The sequence below is a fragment of the Suricata suricatta genome, chromosome 4 (assembly GCF_006229205.1).
Source record: "Suricata suricatta isolate VVHF042 chromosome 4, meerkat_22Aug2017_6uvM2_HiC, whole genome shotgun sequence".
Classification (NCBI taxonomy): domain Eukaryota; kingdom Metazoa; phylum Chordata; class Mammalia; order Carnivora; family Herpestidae; genus Suricata; species Suricata suricatta.
This window is the reverse complement of record NC_043703.1, coordinates 146,854,197-146,873,267: the sequence shown is the minus strand read 5'-3', so window position 1 is coordinate 146,873,267 and position 19,071 is coordinate 146,854,197. Positions and strand designations below refer to the sequence as shown.

At 38.6% G+C, this 19,071-nt stretch overlaps 1 protein-coding gene across 7 annotated transcripts in view; it reads right to left on the bottom strand.

The window, feature by feature from the left end:
• The window catches only part of ITSN2 (intersectin 2), a 138,857-nt gene that overhangs the window by 48,170 nt on the left and 71,616 nt on the right, over positions 1–19,071 (bottom strand). For 5 of the 7 annotated variants that reach the window (XM_029938202.1, XM_029938208.1, XM_029938204.1 and 2 more), the window contains 8 exons: positions 16,168–16,304; positions 13,019–13,161; positions 11,897–11,994; positions 6,921–7,096; positions 6,490–6,634; positions 4,523–4,728; positions 2,546–2,610; positions 381–547 (listed from right to left, as the gene is read on the bottom strand). In XM_029938202.1, the coding sequence (XP_029794062.1) occupies positions 381–547; positions 2,546–2,610; positions 4,523–4,728; positions 6,490–6,634; positions 6,921–7,096; positions 11,897–11,994; positions 13,019–13,161; positions 16,168–16,304 (1,137 nt within the window). The remainder of the gene's footprint in view (positions 1–380; positions 548–2,545; positions 2,611–4,522; positions 4,729–6,489; positions 6,635–6,920; positions 7,097–11,896; positions 11,995–13,018; positions 13,162–16,167; positions 16,305–19,071) is intronic. The other 2 variants (XM_029938203.1, XM_029938206.1) reach the window with 1 other exon arrangement.

The following is a 19,071-nucleotide window of genomic DNA, read 5'->3' as shown; positions in this document are numbered from 1 at the left end:
AAAAAAAACTCTTTAGAATCTCCAATTTTTTAAGAATGTAAAAAGTTCCAGAAACAAGCAGGAACTCATTATGTAGTGTGAGTGTCAGGGTCTTAAGGTAAAATCGTGCAGACTCCTTCACGGTGACCCCCTGTAAGCTAGCCTAGATCTGGGGTCATCCCTAGCTTTAGTTACTGGGAGACCAGCCCTACCTTTGTCTCCTGCTCTTAGAAATTTAATGAAATCCTGTCTCTCTTACCTAACAGGATCCCTGTAATAAACTGGTGCTACGTCCTTACAAAAATCCTGACCAAACCCATATATACATAAGCTTCTGTTTTAAGTATGAATCTCAAGACACAAGAATGGAATCATTTTGTTTCTATACCAAATAACTGTACCTCTTGATCTTTTGGTTTGACATAATTTGATGGAAAAATTCCAGTTCTATCTCCAATACTTCCTGTCCACCATTCTCCATCCTTCTGGGTCACCAGTATTTCTTCACCTTCAGTGAAAGTCAGATCTCCAGGTTCTACACTTGAATATGGATAAAGTGCAATATACTCTGTTGGAAACAAAGCATAAAGTAACTTTGAATGAAAGATTATAGAAGGAAAAAAATTCTGTTAATCTCCAAATCCTGTGTAAATTACTGTAAAAGACCTTGTAACTTAAAAAAATCTAATGTAAAAAGATTTTAAAACAGAAAAAGGAAGGAAGCAATTATTTAAAAATTTCTTAGAAAAAGACTATTTAACATAAGGCTTTACCATGGAGTTTCTTTTTTCTTTTTTAAAATATTTTATTGTCAAATCGGTTTCCATGCAACACCCAGTGCTCTTCCCCACAAGTGCCCTCCTCCATCCCCACCACCGCTTCCCCTTCCCCTCCCCCTTCAACCCTCGATTTGTTTTCAGTATTCACTAGTCTCTCAGGTTTTGCGGCCCTCTCTCTCCCCAACTCTCTCTCCCTCTTCTCCTCCCCCTGGTCCTCCATTAGGTTTCTCCTGCTCTACCATGGAGTTTCTTCTTCCAACTGTATCATCATTTTATCACAGAGAATAATCCAATAACACAAATAGATACAAGTATCTCTATAGTTAAGATATGAAAAGCATTTTTCAACTTCCTTACACAAAATATATTTTAATATAAGTTCTTTTCTCTTTAATTCTTATACAAATACAGTTATGAAAATGCCCAATATTCAGCTGACACCAGTACCAGAGGCCAAGCTCCACCACAATGACCCAGCTTCCGGCACAGTGCTTGGTGCACAGATGCAAAAAAAAAAAAATTAATAAATGACCTCTAGGATAGGTCTGCATGTTAATATTGGCTTTCTATCCCTATTATTACTACTATTAAAACAAACAGTCAATGACCTGTTTTTAGTCTTTCTTTTATAGTTATTTTTATTTTTCAACTTGTAATTTCATCTGTACATCCTAGAGATGACTGGGAAAATGATCTACAACCTGTTTACTGTCCACGTTCCCAGTATTACTCAAGTTAGCAGACTGAACAAAACCAAAACGCATGCCGTGTTTAGGCGTGCAGTAAGCACGGCCCTTCCCCAAGCGCTCCTCACGGCCTCCCCAGGCTAATCCCACAGCCCCACCCCACGGTGAGCCTACTACGCCTGCCTGGCTGGGGACCCAGGCTCCCTAACCACTCCTAGCCAGGCTCCGGCTCACGGCTCTCCCTCCATCCACAAGAGCTGTCTCTTCCTTGGTCACTATGCAAAACCCTACTCCTTGCTTAAGATGATTCAATACTGCCATGTCCATGGTTTCTTTCGTCCTACTTAAAACGAAGTTGTGTTCACTCATTACAGAATTAGGAGACTGTGTTTTATTTATCCTGTATCTTCAGGCTCTAGCATAAAACCTTTAACACAGTAGATCCTGAATAAGTGGTTTAATTTACCATTAAACGGATTTTCTTGAACAATAGTATAAACATAAAATTACTTCACTTCAATTAATTTTACAACGGACATATATAATTCATTTGTAGAGCTATGTAGCTGTTAAATAAAAATGCCTGAAATGAGGATAGACAATCTTTCATTTTTTAGTATCTCAAAATAAAAAATAAGTTATTAGTCAAACAACCTAAAGGGCTCAGAAAAACTTTTTGTAATAATTATGATAAAGTATACACTGATTTCAAATCCTACTTAATGATTTATGTGATCCACTGTAATTGATATGCAATTTGTAAACAACTAGATGTACTAAAATTGCCATATCTTCTAAATATCTATAACACAGATATATTTTTAGAAAACAAAAGCCTTCATGCTATCTTATTGCAACATTTTTTATTTATGGTCTTATTTACCAAGTCTATGCTAAATGTTTATAGGATGGATTTTCTAAAAATGCCCTATTTTTTTTATATTCTCAATATTCATGTGACATAAACAAAGGATAAGTTGTTCTAAACTCACTTTAACATTGAAGACACAGAAACAGTGAGCATAACAACTGAGAGAAGTCAAATAATTAGTCAATAGCTAATCTGACTCCCATATAATTTACAAATTGCCAAAAGCTCACCCTCTCCAACTGTGCAGGCTGCAGAGGTAGGTTTCTTGTTTATAGCTGCATACAAAGCTTCTGGTCTGCCAAATAAATACACAGAGAAGAAAAAAACAACAATGAAACAAAAAGCCATCAACAAGCAAAACCAAACAAGGTGACACAGCAGTACATTCTTTTAGGACTTTCTAAGATGAATTTAAATACTATCTCAGTAAACAGGCTAAAAATATTCTCATACAAAAAACTGTAGGGGACTAAGAACGGCCTAGTTACAGACTTCTAATTTTTTAAAATATATTAAAGTAATTTCAACATGGTTTATAAATGGTTTTTCAAGTGTGAGATATTTTGCCTTTCTAGAGGAAAGTAAAAGTCACCAGTGTTTTGGTACAGAGACAGTTATTTGGTAGGGCACATAGGGGCTTGGCTTCGTACAGGGAGATCAAGGACAGTATGTAGATTTTGGTATTTCTTTAGAGCACACTACATTTAAATACATAAAAATAACAAAACTTTATCTTTTATATTTCAGAACAGGTAACGCTTTAATTTCTAATTTAACTCAGGAAACGGAAAAATCTGGAAGACTGTCATATTTAAGAACTAGACATCTATCTGCAGGATGCACCAAGGCTTCCCAGGACCCTGGAGGAAATGATATAGTTAAGTCAGTTCTCAGAATGGAACCTTCTATAACTCATGGCCACAACTGAACACCCCACTGTCTTGTTTAGGGCATGATCTCTCCATTTCTGCAGGTTTTCAAATTACAGGCCTTATCTGTTAGAAAAGATCAGTAATTCAACAAGAAGTTGGGGGAAAAGAGCATTTAAACTTATTGCCTTTACACTTAAGTTTTCTTCTCTATAAAATGTTACGGCACTTAATGCATGTAAGGGCCCAGCACAGTGCCAACATACACGTGTCAGCTCTGAATTGTTATCATTTACACACTTTTAAATCTAATATTCTGTATCATGCTGAAGAGTAAATTTTTGCACTGGAACTAAAAATTCATACATAGAATCTTAACATTGAAAATGTTTTAAAGATTAATTTACTCTCTTTATCCCATCCATTGGGAAACTGAAAGCAAATAGGTTATTTTACATAGCTTGACAAAAAATAACAGAATCAGAACTCAAGCCTTTTGATTTCCAAAGACCTGTCTCTTTTCAATCAGATCACTTTTCTATTTGGATCAACTTCAGTATAAAACACAGTGGGGCAGCTGCCCATTGCTACTTTTGTAGCAATCTTAAAGATGTTTGGAGATTGCACTCCTCTACAGACTGGGAAACAAAGGCCAGAGATCAGAGACCTTATTTTGTTCTTACTGGTTACTCATTTGGAAATGTGAGTCACTGGATTGCTCACCAAATCCTCTCCTTGTTCACTGAGCTACTATGACTGAGAAGCTACTATGCATGAAGACTACACTAGGCAGGAAAAAAACTGGAAAACAAAAAAAAAAGGCCATGGATCCTGCCCTCCTAGAGCTTATGATCTAAGAGGTCAGGTGGGTAAGACAAGGAAGAACTACGACCCAGTCTGCCGTGTGCAGGAAGACAGAAGTTATGATCTTCAAGGAATTCTGGAGGCCCAGAAATGGAATGGCCTACACTTTGGCAATGGGGAGGTCGTCAGCAAAGATTTATTTAAATACTGACAATGCAAAGAAACAACAAGGGAGAAGTCCTCCAAAGGCAATAAAAAGTAACTCTCTAGCTGACTTGATGGCACAAAGAAAGCAACAGATCTAAAATTTTAAGCACTCTGAAACCTTTAGGCATCTGAAATAACTAGAATGAAAGATATTCTAAAACTGGTACAAATATGTGAAGTACACTTTTTTTCCACTCTGGGAATCCCCCTCCAGATACTCAAATGCAAGCCTAAATGTTTTATTTTACGGTACCACCAGCTGCTCTCCGGCTGGCTCATTAGTGAAAACACCAACATCCACTCCTCACATCAACACAAAATGCTTACTCTTCCCGCTTGACCTCACTCCCAGGGAGGATTTTGACGTAAGATTTTGGAAACCATCCTCTTCCTCCATGCACCTCCCCAAACCACCAGTTTTCTTGCTGTTCCAAGACAGTAATAATATCATGTTTTGAAAAGTTCAAGTGGTTATCTTTCTTTGCAGTCCAAGAACAAAGGGCCTGCGCCTTCAGGTTTTCTACAACCTGCCCCTGTGAATACAAAACCACGAAATTAAAAAAAAAGGTAACAAAACCGATTTTTGTTTCCTACTACATAACTTGCTTACTGTTTAAACAGAGACCAGTTTGGTATGGTGGTGCCTTAAGATAACTTTAACTGACTGCATGATTTACAATTATATGGGACAGACAACCATTTATTGGAGTAGCCTTGTGTTAAAAAAAGTTTTTCCCTTATCGCTGACCAGTGCTGACATCATTAACACCCTTGCCCTTCCAGAAGCTCACCCTCTTGGTGACTGATGGGTCCTCTTTGTCCAGTCCCTTTTCTTTCCTGTTTTACATGATTTCCCTAAATTATCTTATTTATGTCTATGCCTTCTCTAATCTATACATTAACTGTAACTTTACCTCCTGAGCTCCAGACCTGTAAGTCAGACTACCCCCTGGGCCGTCCACCAGGTTTTCTCTAAACCAGATACTTAAGTTGCACATGTGAGACACCATTTTTAGAGCCCACAGAACCCACTCCCCTAGCAATGCTCACCCAAGACAATGCCATCACCATTCTAGCTACTCAAGCTAAGGATCCTGAAGAGGCTTCTTTAACTCCAACTTCTTCCTTACTCTCAACGTTTCAGTGGATTGCCAATTTTATGTCAATTCCTATTACTCTGTTAAATCCATCTCCTCTTCTATACATTTTCTTTACTGTGGCACTGGTTTAGGTCATCATCTCTTGTGATTAGTTCCTGGAGCATCCTTCCTTGCTTGGTCTCCTTCCTTTGCTTCCTCCTTCTACCAGTCGGTCCCTCTACTACTGCTGAGTTAGGTTTGTAAAACATACACACCTCTTGGAAACCTTCAGGGGCTGCCCACTGCCGAACTGCTAGGCATGATATTAAACACTTGACAAATAAACCTCAACCTCTAGCTTTACCTCTCGACCCTTTCTCCAAGAATCCTGTACTCTAGCCACACTATAAATAATTCTTGTCCTGGAAACTCTTTGTGTTAACGTGCCTCACTGACTTTCCCCAAATCATTTTTTTTCACAGGAATAACTTTCCTTCTCTGTTTGCTAAAATCTTGCTTATCTTCAAAGGTCCTGCTCAAATACCTGGCCCTTTGTGAACCCTGCTCCAATTCCCACAGAGTGAATGAGATCTCTCTCAGCTGTATACTCAAGATTTTGGAGAATATCTTTATTACCACACTTCACATACTTCACATTCATTTATTTCTGTGTCTGTCCATTAAATTTCCAGCATATAAAGAAATGCTTGGAACCTATTATCGTGCAATAAACATTTCTTTGAGTGAAGGTGAAATTTGTAGGGCTCTGTTGTGACAAAGTCTGGGGTTTGTTTTCAATAATATTAACGTAACAATGCCTGCAATGGTTACATGTAAAGCAGAGGCTAAACATATATAACACAGTTTCCACACAAATGACTTTCTTACAAATAAAAACCCCCAAGCCAAGCCCAAATATCTTCTTACAATAACTACAAATTAAGAATAATATAGCCAGACTTGTAAAGATGCCATTTTGAGCTTAGAAACCCTAACTGCTAGCAACTGGATGCTATGCAAATGAACCGAGAAACGTCTAAGTAATAATAATAATTTCTTTACATCACACCACATGAGAACAACAAGAACAGAAACCAAATACTATAAACTCTGGTTAAAGGAGTAAATGATGCCTTTGTACAAAAGTTTTCTTTCCGATTTATGTAAACAGGAGTAATATCACAGGATAAGCAGAGAAAAGTTAAAGACACACACCTGCCCATGAATCGGTGATACAGATCCAGGGGACACGGTACGAGTAAAAGCTGATTTTTTCTGCCATGATGTATTAACGGTTAGGTTTGTAAAAGATACATTTTGATAATCAGTCACTGATGCTGGTTGATTTGAAGAAAGTGATCTGTAAGTACAACACGTTGATGTAAATACACTTAATCATTTAAAATCTAACAAAATATTAAAAATGTATCAACTTATATACAATTCACGTTGTGTTTAAACACAATTTTGGAAAAAAGGATCCATGAAAAAAGTACTGACCTACATTTTTATTAAATTTTAGTATGGAATCTGGAACAAAAGGGACTCGTGAAGAGTCCGGCACAGATTATACTACGACAAAGCAGCAGGCTGGCACAAACACATTTGCAGAGCTGGGTACACGGCACTGCCAGCTACAAACTTACTCAGAAGACGTTGAGGTAGCAGATACTGATACTGTAGGGGGAAGTAAGGCCTTCTTAGGAGACACAGATTTTTCACCTGATGGCATTTTTTCTACATAGTTGCAAGGAAACCAGCCAAAATTTCCTTGAAAACTACCATAAAGCCAACCAGGTTCTCCTACGGTCTTTTCATCAACCTACGGAAACAAAAAGAAGGGTTAACAACGGTTACAATGTCACACATTTACAAAAGGAAAGAGATGCAGACTATTGTACAACAGCCTCATTTTCAGAATTAAGCCCATATAATTAAAGAGCTGAGGCATTTTCTTTTCTTTTTTAGAGAGAGGGCGCAAGCCAGCAAGGGGCAGAGAGAAAGAGAATCCCACAAGGGTAGAGAGAAGAAGGGAGGGATGGAGGGTGGGAGGGAGCGAGAGACAGACAGACAGACACACACACGGGGCTCACGTTTTTACCCAAGCAGGGCTCAAGCTCATCTGATGTACAGTCGACTTGAACTCATGAACTGTGAGATCATGACCTGAAGTCAGATGCTTAACAACTAAGCCACCCAGGTTCCCTGAGCTGAGGCATTTTCTACAGATTGATAGGTCATTATCTCTAATGACAGACAGAGGCACCTTTTAGAAAAAATGTTCATTTAGAGAGAGAGAGAGAGAGAGAGAGAGAGAGAGAGAGAGAGAGAGAGAGAGAGAGAGAGAGAGAGAGAGAGAGAGAGAGAGAATCCCAAGCAGGCTGCGTGCTGTCTGCACAGGTCCCAACACTGGGCTCAATCTCCTAAACTGTGATGTGAGATCATGACCTGAGCTGAAATTAAGAGACAGACACTCAATCGACTGAGCCTCCCAGGCGCCTATAAAAATGAAATTTTAAAAAGGCACCTTTGACTCTTGGGTTTGGCTCAGATCATGATCTCACAGTTAGTGAGATCAAGCCCTGTGTCTGGTGTGCTGGGGAGGGAGTCTGCTTGGGATTCATTCTCTCCCTCTGCCCCTCCCCAATATGTGCCTATTGTGTGTTCTCTCCAAAAAAAATTTCATCCAAGTTAAATACCCAAAAATAGTTTACAAAAACAAACAGCATTCTATATTGCTTATGATGGACGATCCCATCACCCTGATTTCCACTTTTGATAGAAACTTGCCATTCTTAGTTGTTTCTTCTATATTTCTTTTCTTTTTTTTTTAAGTAGGCTTTACACCCAGCATGGAGCCCAGTGCGGGGGCTTGAACTCATGACGCTGAGATCAAGACCTGAGCCGAGATCAAGTTGGATGCTTAACACCCAGGCACCCTTATCTTCTATATTTCTAAATAATGTATTTATACGGTTTTTCTTTAATGTTTCCATTTTAGACATTATCTATTAACTTTTGGTTATGGAAAATCAATATTTAACTCTCTTTTACTGCATCTTCTTATTCTATCAACATTGCTATCTCAAAATTTTTGGTTTAATTATATTTAATGTTTATATTATGGGTGTATAAATAAATATTTCACATCTAAATCATGTACTACTCTGATAATTACATTTCCTTTCTTGCAAACTTGTTATTTTCCTGTAGGAAATCATTATTTTTTGTTTTGTTTAGTTTTATCTGTTCCTATCACAGAGTCTTCTTAAACTCTCTAAGAGAACTAAAAAACTTCCTCTAAATACTATTTTTCAACTGGTAACACATCTAGGTGATTTGTAGTTCATCTCTTCTCCCTTTTATTGCTGAAGAATCTGTACAGATGTACCATAATTTGTTTATATGTTAATCTACTGATGGACATTTGAGTTATTTCCAGTTTTTGGCTATGATAAAACTATGATCATTTGTCTTCGTATATTGATCTTCTATCCTGCAACCTTGCTATACTCACTCATTAGTTCTATCATAGCTATGTAGTAACTATAAGATGGTGTTCTAAAACATAACAAAAGGAACCACTGATAAAATATTATCCTGTAAATTTAGTTTAAGGCTAAGTTTAAAATAGCTAGGCCACAGCACTAAAAATGGAGAACACAAAGACTTCAAGGAATTATTCAACATAAAGCAGAATGCTCAGCAATATACCTAATTTAAATGCTGGTCTCAAGGCAAAGATCACTCACAGGTATGAATACTGGTATTTAAACAGTAACTTCCTTCTTTCCCTTCAAACTTTTTCCTTAAACTTTCTACCTTTTCAATAAAAAAAGGCCCATTCATTTATCTTTAAAATCAGATGCAAGTGTGCTTTTTTAATGGGTTAATTTAAATAAATTTCATATCTATAATTTATAGCCCTAATTTTTAGCTGTAAATTTATACAGAAAGTGAAACTAAAAAATTTTACACAAGTTCTCACAGGTTTTTGCAAACTATTACCTCAAAAATAGCATTAACATATAAGAATGCCAATAAAACAGGTTGCCATGGAAAATGTTGCCAGGACTCAGTGGAATTTCTAATCTTTTTCACTTTCCACCAAATCTCTTCTGCCACTAAGAAGTAGTCCATTAAGTTGACTAGATCCTGCCTCTTATCTTACCAAGAATAGGGAAGCCATCAGATCTGAGCTCACCTTAGAATTCAGCAAGATGCATTTATAGTCCCATCTATCCTTTCCTTCGACCCTCTAATCAAGAAGGAAGAGTTACCTGGTTCTTCCACTACTCTCTCCTCCTATGCTCTAGATCCCAAGCCTCCCAGCCTTCTCCAGGGAGCCATGAGGTGAATTCCCGAGTGCTCTGTATGTTGATAGGAGAGGTAGTTTCACAGATATATCCATGTGTACAAATTATCTGAGTTGTACACGAACAGCTGTGCACTTTACTAAATCCAGTATCATTAACCCTTCCCCTCTCTGCAGATCCTATCATTATTTAAACTTGCAAATAAACAAATATGCTCAAGCCAAGTTAAAAAACAAAGAAACAAACAAACAAACACAGAACAACTTCCTTCAACCCACACTCCTCATTATTTATCGTTTTCTCTCCCTTCCCACTTTCAAAAACTAAGCTCCTACAAAGCATTTTACATATTCACTGTCTCCTCTTCCCCCCTTCCAATGTGTTCAGGTCACTGAAATCCGGCTTGTTTCCCCACCACTCCACTCAACTGTTTTCCTCAAGGGGCACCATAGCTGTGATACTGCTAATCTAATGGTGGTTTTTTCAGTCCTACCTTATTTCACATGCAGACCACTCTCCTCAAAGTTCCCTGACACTAAACTCTCCTGGCTTTTTCCTAACCCTAGTTGTTTCTTTTTAAGGCTCCCCTTCCTCAAATAATCCCTTTCACTGTCTCTCAGGGATCACATTGTCATTCATCTACTACACTCAAGGCAATTACCATCACAACACAACGATAACACTTAAATTGGCCTCCTCTGATCTCTGCCTGAGATCTCTCTAAACATCTCTGGATATTCGACTGCTGTCTAAAATCTGAAACTCATCCAAAACTAAATTCATTGTAATTCTGAGTTAAATCCCCTCCTGATATTCCTCTCTCAGTGAATGACAGGTCATCAACCAAGCTGTCCAAATCAGGTATCTGGTGGTAACTCATGACTCATTCTTTCTATCAGTGACTTGGCAGAGAACACAAACACTCAAGAAACTCCAGATAACTCAGTATTCTTGTCATCACTGCTATCAGACTGGCTTGACCACAGGACAGGTCTGCTCTAAAACTAGTACTTTCCACTACCGTTCTAGAATGTCCTTCCCATCAGACTACCAGCTCATGAAGTGCCGAGACTGTGTCTGTGTCTCCAGCATAGTCCTCAACAAGTATTTGTTGGAATAAATAAAAGATATAACAACAATAGAAGTAGGTTCTTGACCAAACATTTCCAGAGATAGGCTGCCTCTCTACATTCTTCGACACAACTTCACCACCAACAGGTGGAGGATGAACAGGAGAGCCAGCAAACTGTGGCACTGTCAGTGGTGGCAATGGTAACAGAAGCTGGGAATTAACCTGAGTGTCTGAACAGAGGTTTCTGGTAAAACCTATGCCAAGTACCATCAAATATTTGCTTTGTAACTGACAAAATACACCAAATTGGTGACCATGCAGGCTAAAAAGAAAACAATGGCCGAATTCAAGGTAATATTACTTTAATGTAGGTATTCTAGGTAGTATTACTTTAATTTACTAAGAAAAAAACAGATGCAGAGACTAAAATCCAAGTTTGTATGCTTCTAAAGCCTGTATTCTTTCCATTATATAAAAACAGCTGTATGAAATGCTATTCCCTGCATCGTCTCTTATTCATCCATTCTACATGGTTTGCAGCTATATAATAAAGGCCTTTAGTTTCAAGGAACAAGGGACTGCATCTAGTTAGGGCTACAGAGTCTACCTCCTTCAGTTGTTTTAATGGTTGTCAGAAAATAATCAGTGCCCTCAAATTTCATTGATAATTTATTAAAATAACACAATCAGCTCACTTTTTTTTTTTTTAATGTTTACTTTTTATTTATTTTTGAGAGAGAGAGAGACAGAGACAGCAAAAGCAGGAGAGGGGCAGACAGAGGGAGACAGAATCTGGAGCAGGCTCCAGGCCCTGAGCTGTCAGCACAGAGCCTGACGCAGGGCTTGAAATCAAGAGCTGTGAGATCATGACCTGAGCTGAAGTCAGACGCCTAACTGACTGGGCCACTGAGGCCCCTCAGCATCACTTTTTATGCTGTGAAGCAGTATAGGACAGTGTAAACAACATTGGATTCAGAAATCAAAGACATGTACTTGCGACCTACCCTGACACGGTCCTGCTGTTACACTTTGTGTAAGTCTAACTTCCTTACCTAGAATATGGCAGTAATAATAAGCAAGTGTGCAGTAGGTTGTTAGGGACACAACAGATAAAGCTTAAGATATACTTTTTAAATGGTACATCACTATATAAAATTATAGTCATTATTATTAGAGAGAGTAATATACTACATTGTATTAAGCTTCCTCATTAACAAAAAAGACCGTTTCCTACCTGTATTATATCCCCAGAATTAAAACTCATCTCATCGTGGCTTCTGGCTTCAAAGCGATACAATGCTCTGTAACTCACCAAAGCAGCGGCTGGCTCACCTAAGGAGAAGGTAACTGTCATTATTGCTACTCTCATGTACACACACCTTAGTGATGGCTCAATATAAAGAGCTCATAAAATGAAAAAGAAAAAAACTGAACATCAAACAGTAAAATGAAAATCCATTTGACACAGGCTTGTTATGATTTAAATATGTTGTATGGCCACAGGATCAATATAAAAGCAAACAAGGACATTCATCTTCAGGAGTGCAGGAAGCAATGATACCAAGTCAGGCCTGGGGGGCAGGGGCCGTGAGCGAGGACATGCTGGAAGGCAGGCTAGGGTGTGCAAAGTGCAGGGCGCTATGCAGCAAAGTCTGATCTGTGACGGTCAGGATACCACAGGGAAGGGACAAAAAGAGAGGTCACAAATGAGGAGGCTGGCATCAAACAGGGTTCAGTGAAGAGAGAGCCCTAGATGCACCAGTATGGCTCCAAAAGAAAAACAGAAGAGCTCACAAGTACACTAGTCTTGATAAGAATAAAATATTTTACTTTGTTCATTTGCAGAATAAATGCTTTAGCTTATAGAAATTTCAACACATATGCCAATAAGAAGGATTCAAATATTTGTCCAAAAGAGATACAATAATATTTAAAGTATTTCAGGAGTGGACTCTGAGGTGCGTATCAAAAACAAAGTCTATTTTTTGAGAAAATTTCAGTGTGCCAAGATTTAAAATTTTATTGTTGTTTCATTAAAATAAACAGTTTATAGTTAACACCAGTTGAATAAACTATTTACAACTGTTTACCTCAATTATGAAAATGTCAGGGTCTGTTCGCAGCCAGTCAGTGATTACTATCTTCTTTTCTACATGTTGTTTTAAGACTTCTACCCTCCGTCTGTTTTAATAGGCCTACACACTCCCCCAAGTTTAATTGAGGAAAAGGTTTTTTCAGACTCAGAGGGTAAGATCTGCTTATATATATTTTTTTTTCCTCTCATCAGAATATTGTTTTCTTGTTGCTTTTGTTGCTCTGTCTCAGAAAAAAACAAACCTATCATTTTTATCCTTACCCTTACATGGTTTCTCCTCAGCTTTCCGCTCCTCTCCTTGAACTTTTTCTTGTGTTTTTTCTTCCTGGAGTCGCTTTTGTTTTTCTTCTTCCTCTTTTCTAAGATTTTCTCTCCATAAGTTTTCTTTTCCTTGCTTTGCTTTCCTTTACATAAGAGAAAGAGAATTTGGGGCTCCTGGGTGGCTCAGTCGGTTAAGGGTTCAACTTCGGCTCAGGTCATGATCTTGCAGAGTCTGTGAGTTTAAGCCCCACACTGGGCACTGTGCTGACAGCGCAGAGCCTGGAGCCTGCTTTGGATTCTGTGTCGCGTGCTTTCTCCCCCTCCCCTGCTGTGCTCCCCTGTCCTTCTCTCAAGAATAAATAAACATTAAAAAATAATAAAAAGAATTTGCATATCATCCTGAAGTTTTTGTTATGCAAAAATATTAGATCTTGTTCCTGACAAACTGCAGAAATAATACGTATTTCTTATGCATTATGCATATGTAATCTTGTGAAATTACGTATTTATTATATAGCACAGGATATCAGGAGGGAGTTTGGAGAAAAACTGAGGATCATGGATGAAGGGGAAAACCAATTAATCAACGAATCAAGAGGGGATCCTTGGACTATCAGATGAACTGAGGAGTAGGACTGAGAATTTCCCACACCCTCAAATTCCTTCTGGTCGGCCAACCTCCCAATCCCAAGAAATGGAACTATTCAGAAAACAAATACAGAAAGCATATCTAAATGTCCTTTCTTTCTCTCCAGGTTTTTCACAAGGAATGCATTTCAGCTCTTATTCCCACTATCCTAGCTAATCCCTGTTTTCAGGGTTCAGTCACCTCTGCGGAAACAGGAAATGCTTCTTGGCAGATGACCACATTCTATATTATCACTTTAAAGTCTTTTGTTGCTAGACAATAGGTTATGTTTACTCTAGAGGTCCCTGCTTCCGTACATGTTTCCACGACATCTGGTGTAGCTGCAGCTTGGTCTCTAGCCGGGCATGATGATCTATCATCAGACTTAGCTATTACAGTATTAAAACTAATGTTACCACAGTTCTTCCTTGCACGTTTTTATGGTCTTCCTTGGAGGCAGAGCTATCGCCACTAAATTTACACCTTCCAAGCCTCTGCTCACACTATCAGGGGCACTGGAGCTTGTGGCTGGGTACAGCCTGAGAGTTGGGAGTATTTATGCTCCAAGGTACACATCTTGGCTTAATTCCATGACTCTACTGCTATAATTCCTGGAGGCTTTGGAAATTCTATTTAATCCCCCAAACTAGAGACCCACTTGATCAGCAACTCTTCTTCCTCATTCCTGGACTGTCTTTTACTTCATACTCCTGGTCATTATCCCATGACTAGCTTCCTCTTGACCCTTTGCAAATCCTATACCCTCTCTCACTCCAAAGAGTGCTTCCTCCGGTACTTTCTATAACTGACATCCAGCTCTCCTTTGAGGGTCAGGCTTCTCTGGGGTCCTTTCTTAATTTCAACTACCATTCCTTTTCCCAGTTAGTTCCTCTGCAACCTTCTCTGACACTTCTTCACACCTAAGATAACCCAAACTAGACTTCATCTGAATTGTCAGAGCATTATAAACACCAGTATCAGAGTACTTACCACGTTTCCTGGGATAAAGCAAAGACTAGAGTTAAGAGAATATAAAATTAAATTCTGGATAACTTTCTTATAGATGTGTTAGTGGATGAGAAACTGGTCCAGAGCCAGAAGCTGGACAAAGGGCAGAGGCCACATCTACAAGATGAAAACCTGACTATAACCAACAGCATGGGACAAAGGAGGGAACTTTCCTGGGCTAATGGCCAAGAAATCAATTTGTAGTTAAGACCCAGCTCTGGACTGATCCTACGTGTGTTTCTGCTCTGATTTCTTCCCTCTTCCACTGCAGATGGTGTGAGGAGGCTGAGTGACATGAAAATGTGTATTACTAATATGGTTTGTTGGCCTGAAAAAAACTGTGAGCGGTGATGAAGAGAGATTAAGATACTGGCAATGTGTCAGTAGAAAATTCTGACACTGTGACTAGCTGTGTGGTTACTGCACAAGGGTCAGTGGCACAGTTAAGTGGCAAATAAAAGCCTTCTTAATTTGGACTTCACTGTCTCTGCTTCTATACTATTCTAGTATCTCTTGTTAGGCCCCACAGGAGTAGGGGCCTTGGAGTTAACAATATCATAATGATCCGTCCAGCCGTCTCCATCTCCTACTGGAGTTAGGAATGGAGGAGCCAGGAGTAAAACCAGATTTTCCTTCATCACAGCCAACAGCAGCCACTCAATAAAGATGTGCTGGGAGTAGCTATTCTGAAGCCATTAAAAAGAGAGACCTGCCATAGGGTAATGTGTCTTTCTTGCCTCCTTAGTAATATTAGCTCTTTCAAGGGCCGTTACTCACCCACTTGTCTCTGAGGGAAAGGAATGTTGGTTCATCAATATTTGTTAATTATACTGATTTCTGACACTAGAGAACTTGGGGCAGTAACTGAGAAACAGATTAGAAAAAGGATCTTACCAAAATCATGCCAAGTCTCTAAATAAATGGTTCTATCAGATTCCACGACTGTCTAACTTGTCCTTGCTATAAATGGAGGCAATTGATAGATCTCAGTGGTACAAAGAGAAATATGTCAGCACAGCATTATACACTCTATCTTCTCACTCTGTAAAATTAAGTATTTGGTTTTTGTGATCTTCCAGGAAACAGTAATAGATTTACAATGGAGAGATGGAAATGATGAGTGCAAGATATTTATGCTTGGCTCTTTAGCTACATTATTTTTTATTTAATTCTCAGTTACTTATGAAGTGTACACCAGTATTTCTGAGATGGAGAAACTGGGGTTTGAAAGGGAAAGTGACTCCACTAAGGTCATCCAATTCATTAAGTGGCAGATCAATAAGCCTAATCCAGGTCTACCTCCAATGCCCCTATTTTTCACTAAGGGAACATAAAATTGATTACTATAAACTCAGTCTGTAAAAGAACTGAATTTCTAAAATTGACAATCTAATTAGCATCCTGGAATAATCCTTTTATTTCTCTTAAATTTCCATAGTCAAACTAAAGACATGGGCAATAAAGCTAGAAATCTAATAGCAATACAGTATAATACATTTATTGGTTATATTACCTTATAGCCTCATCTTCTAGTTTCTTTTTCTGTATTAGTTCTGACCTTTTTCTTTCAATTTCCTTCAACTTGTCACGTTTGATCTTATAAAGTTGTTCAAGGGCTAACTGCTGTGTATTGTAGCTTTCTCTCAGTTCCTAAGGAGAAAATGAAAATAAGTCAATATGCCATTGATTTAAGTATTTGTCTTATGTACTAATGTGGCACTTTCATTAAGAGACAAAAATCCTAAAGCAAGTTAAACTAAAGTAAAAAGAGTAAAGGTTTTAAAAATCACTGGATGATCAAATAAACATGAATACAAGTATTTAAGCCTTGTAACTAACCACTGAGGACAAATATATGTTAAAATCACCTACTTTCATATTAATTCATTTCTAAGAAATACAGATTAGCCAATTTCACAAGCCAATTCTGTGATCTGGTACTTTATTTTCAATAAACAGCCAATCCATTAAAAATATGGGGAAGCAGTTTGCTTATTATTTGAAGAGGAATTTTGTTCAATCATATTTTTTTTTTACAGATGTAGTTTAACCAAGTTACCCATTTCTTATCCAGTAAGTATCGTGAGCTAAACACAGAAGCAATTATTAAATAATACAGTTAAAACTAAAAATGCAAAGGATAATGTCTACCTACAACCATGACTAGAGAGAGTCAAAGCAGTGAAAAGTATTTGAAACAGGAATTGAAATAAACCCAACACTCATTTACTGAGCATCTAGTTCTATGCAGCGCCGCAGAGATACGCAGGGGATCAAATCGAGAGCCCTCTAACTCTCGAGTCTGCAGTCTTTGCCTCCAAAGAGCTCACTACCTCAAAGCAGAGGAAAGTGCCAAATTGTGGGATAGAGCTCAGTGCCTTAGCAGAAACCTAACCTGGTTATCTGTCCAGCATTTTCCCACAGCACCTGCCCCAACCCTGTATGATGTGGTTGTGATCAGCCTGTCAAATCCAGTGCCCCTCTCACTCCCCCTGGGGTGCAGTCATTTAATTTAGGCCTAACCCATCAGAGCAGCCCACCTCCCTGGCCAGAATGACTGGCCAAAGGACATCTGATCCAAGCGGGGCCAGAATCCTTTCCTGAGACTCAGACAGACTGAAGAGGGGAGAAAGCAGTCTTTCCTTGTTGAAGCTCATTAAACTGGGATAAGCTAAACCTGGAGCTGCCCACTACAGTGAAGCCACTGGGGCAGAAATAAAATCAACACGGAAAAGAGAAGCAAAGATTGTCCGCAGAGAAAGAGGACTTGGGGGGAGTGGATCTCCAACTGCACTGCTGTGCCTTAGAGCTGCCCCACCCGGTGGTACTTCTACTGACTCAGCCAGCAGTCCTGGGAACTCTTCTCATTAGCTTAACTGTTTTAACCTTCTCTTGCATGGAATCTGCAGAATCCTGAACAAGAGAGTACAAAAAGGCCAGAGTAATGAAGAGCTTAAAAAAAAAAAAGCACACAAACCAACCCTCCCCTCCGTAAAAACTTAAAGTAATCAAAAGAGATTTCATGGCAAAGGTGGGACCTTAAATAAACAGTTCAGGTGACCCTCAAATAACCAGATTTGACCTATGTGTCCACCTATATACATATTATTTTAAAATATATGGCTGTTTTCTCTTTCTTATGATTTTCTTAGTAACGTTTCTTTCTCAGGTTAATTTTAAGAATATAGTATAATATATATATAACACACAAAATCTGGGTTAATCACTGTATGTTATAGGTAAGATGTCTGGTTAATAGTAGGCTATTAGTAGTTAACTTTTGGGGAAGTCAAAAAGTTGTATGCAGACTTTCAACTATATTGGGCATTGGTGCCCCAACCCGTGTTGCTCAAGGGTTAACTGTGTCTGGTAGAATGTTTTGGTAAAAAATGTTTTGGGCTATCTACACACAGACAATAACAAAACTCTAAACCAAAAAAATCTTTCAAAATAATTCCAAAACCCAAACTCAATTTCTTTCCAGAAGTAAAATATTTTGTAGGTGGACCCTTTTAATTTGACTGAAGCGACAGATATGATCTGAGTACAATGTGGTGTCTGAAGACTATGTCCAAAATGTCTGATAATAATCAAGAGTTGCAGCTTAAGCCAATAACAACAAAAACACTGCGTTCAGAGCAAAGTTTCCACAAATTTAGCTCCCATAGTTCCCTTGGTTGCACCTTTCTCTAATTGTAGCGAAAAGCATAAGAACATGGTGGTTACAGTCTATGGAGAAGCAGTTTGGTTTAGTGATAAGGATTCTGGGAACATAGGTCTACATCAGGCTCTATCAGTGGTGAGCTGAGTAACCTTAGGAAAGTTACTCTGCAGTTTCCTCATCTGTAAAATGTAATTCTAGTACATGCCTCACAATGTTGTTGTGAGGATTAAATGGGTTAATACATACAAAGTGCTTACAACTGTGCAGGGCACATGGTAAGTTCATAATAATTCTAGCTATTATTATCAGTTGAGGTCCTAAAGAAGAGTATAAAAGGACAGTAAGGAGAAGCCAAATTAATGTCTGATCTTCTCAGGTAAACCTCCTTGGCTACAATACTGCCACTGCGCAAAGCTAATGTCTGATCTTCTTATGGCTGCAAGGTTAGCCGTACAACTTGTCCTGTAAGATATCGTTCTAAGCCTTCTTGTATTAGCTCTGTTCCTCCAGTGTCTGGTGCATGAGCTTCCCTTGCTCCCCAAAGCATGGTGCCTCTCCCTCTATCAAAGTTAGCATTTTCTGACCATAAGGTTGCCCCCTCCATTGGAGTCAGTTTCTTGACCACAGGACTGTCTTTCATCAAAGTATCCCCACCCAAGAGGGCCTGGGGTAGGGTGGATATTTATTTATTTATTTTTCCATAATATTTTATTGTCAAATTGTTTTCCATACAACACCCAGTGCTCTTCCCCT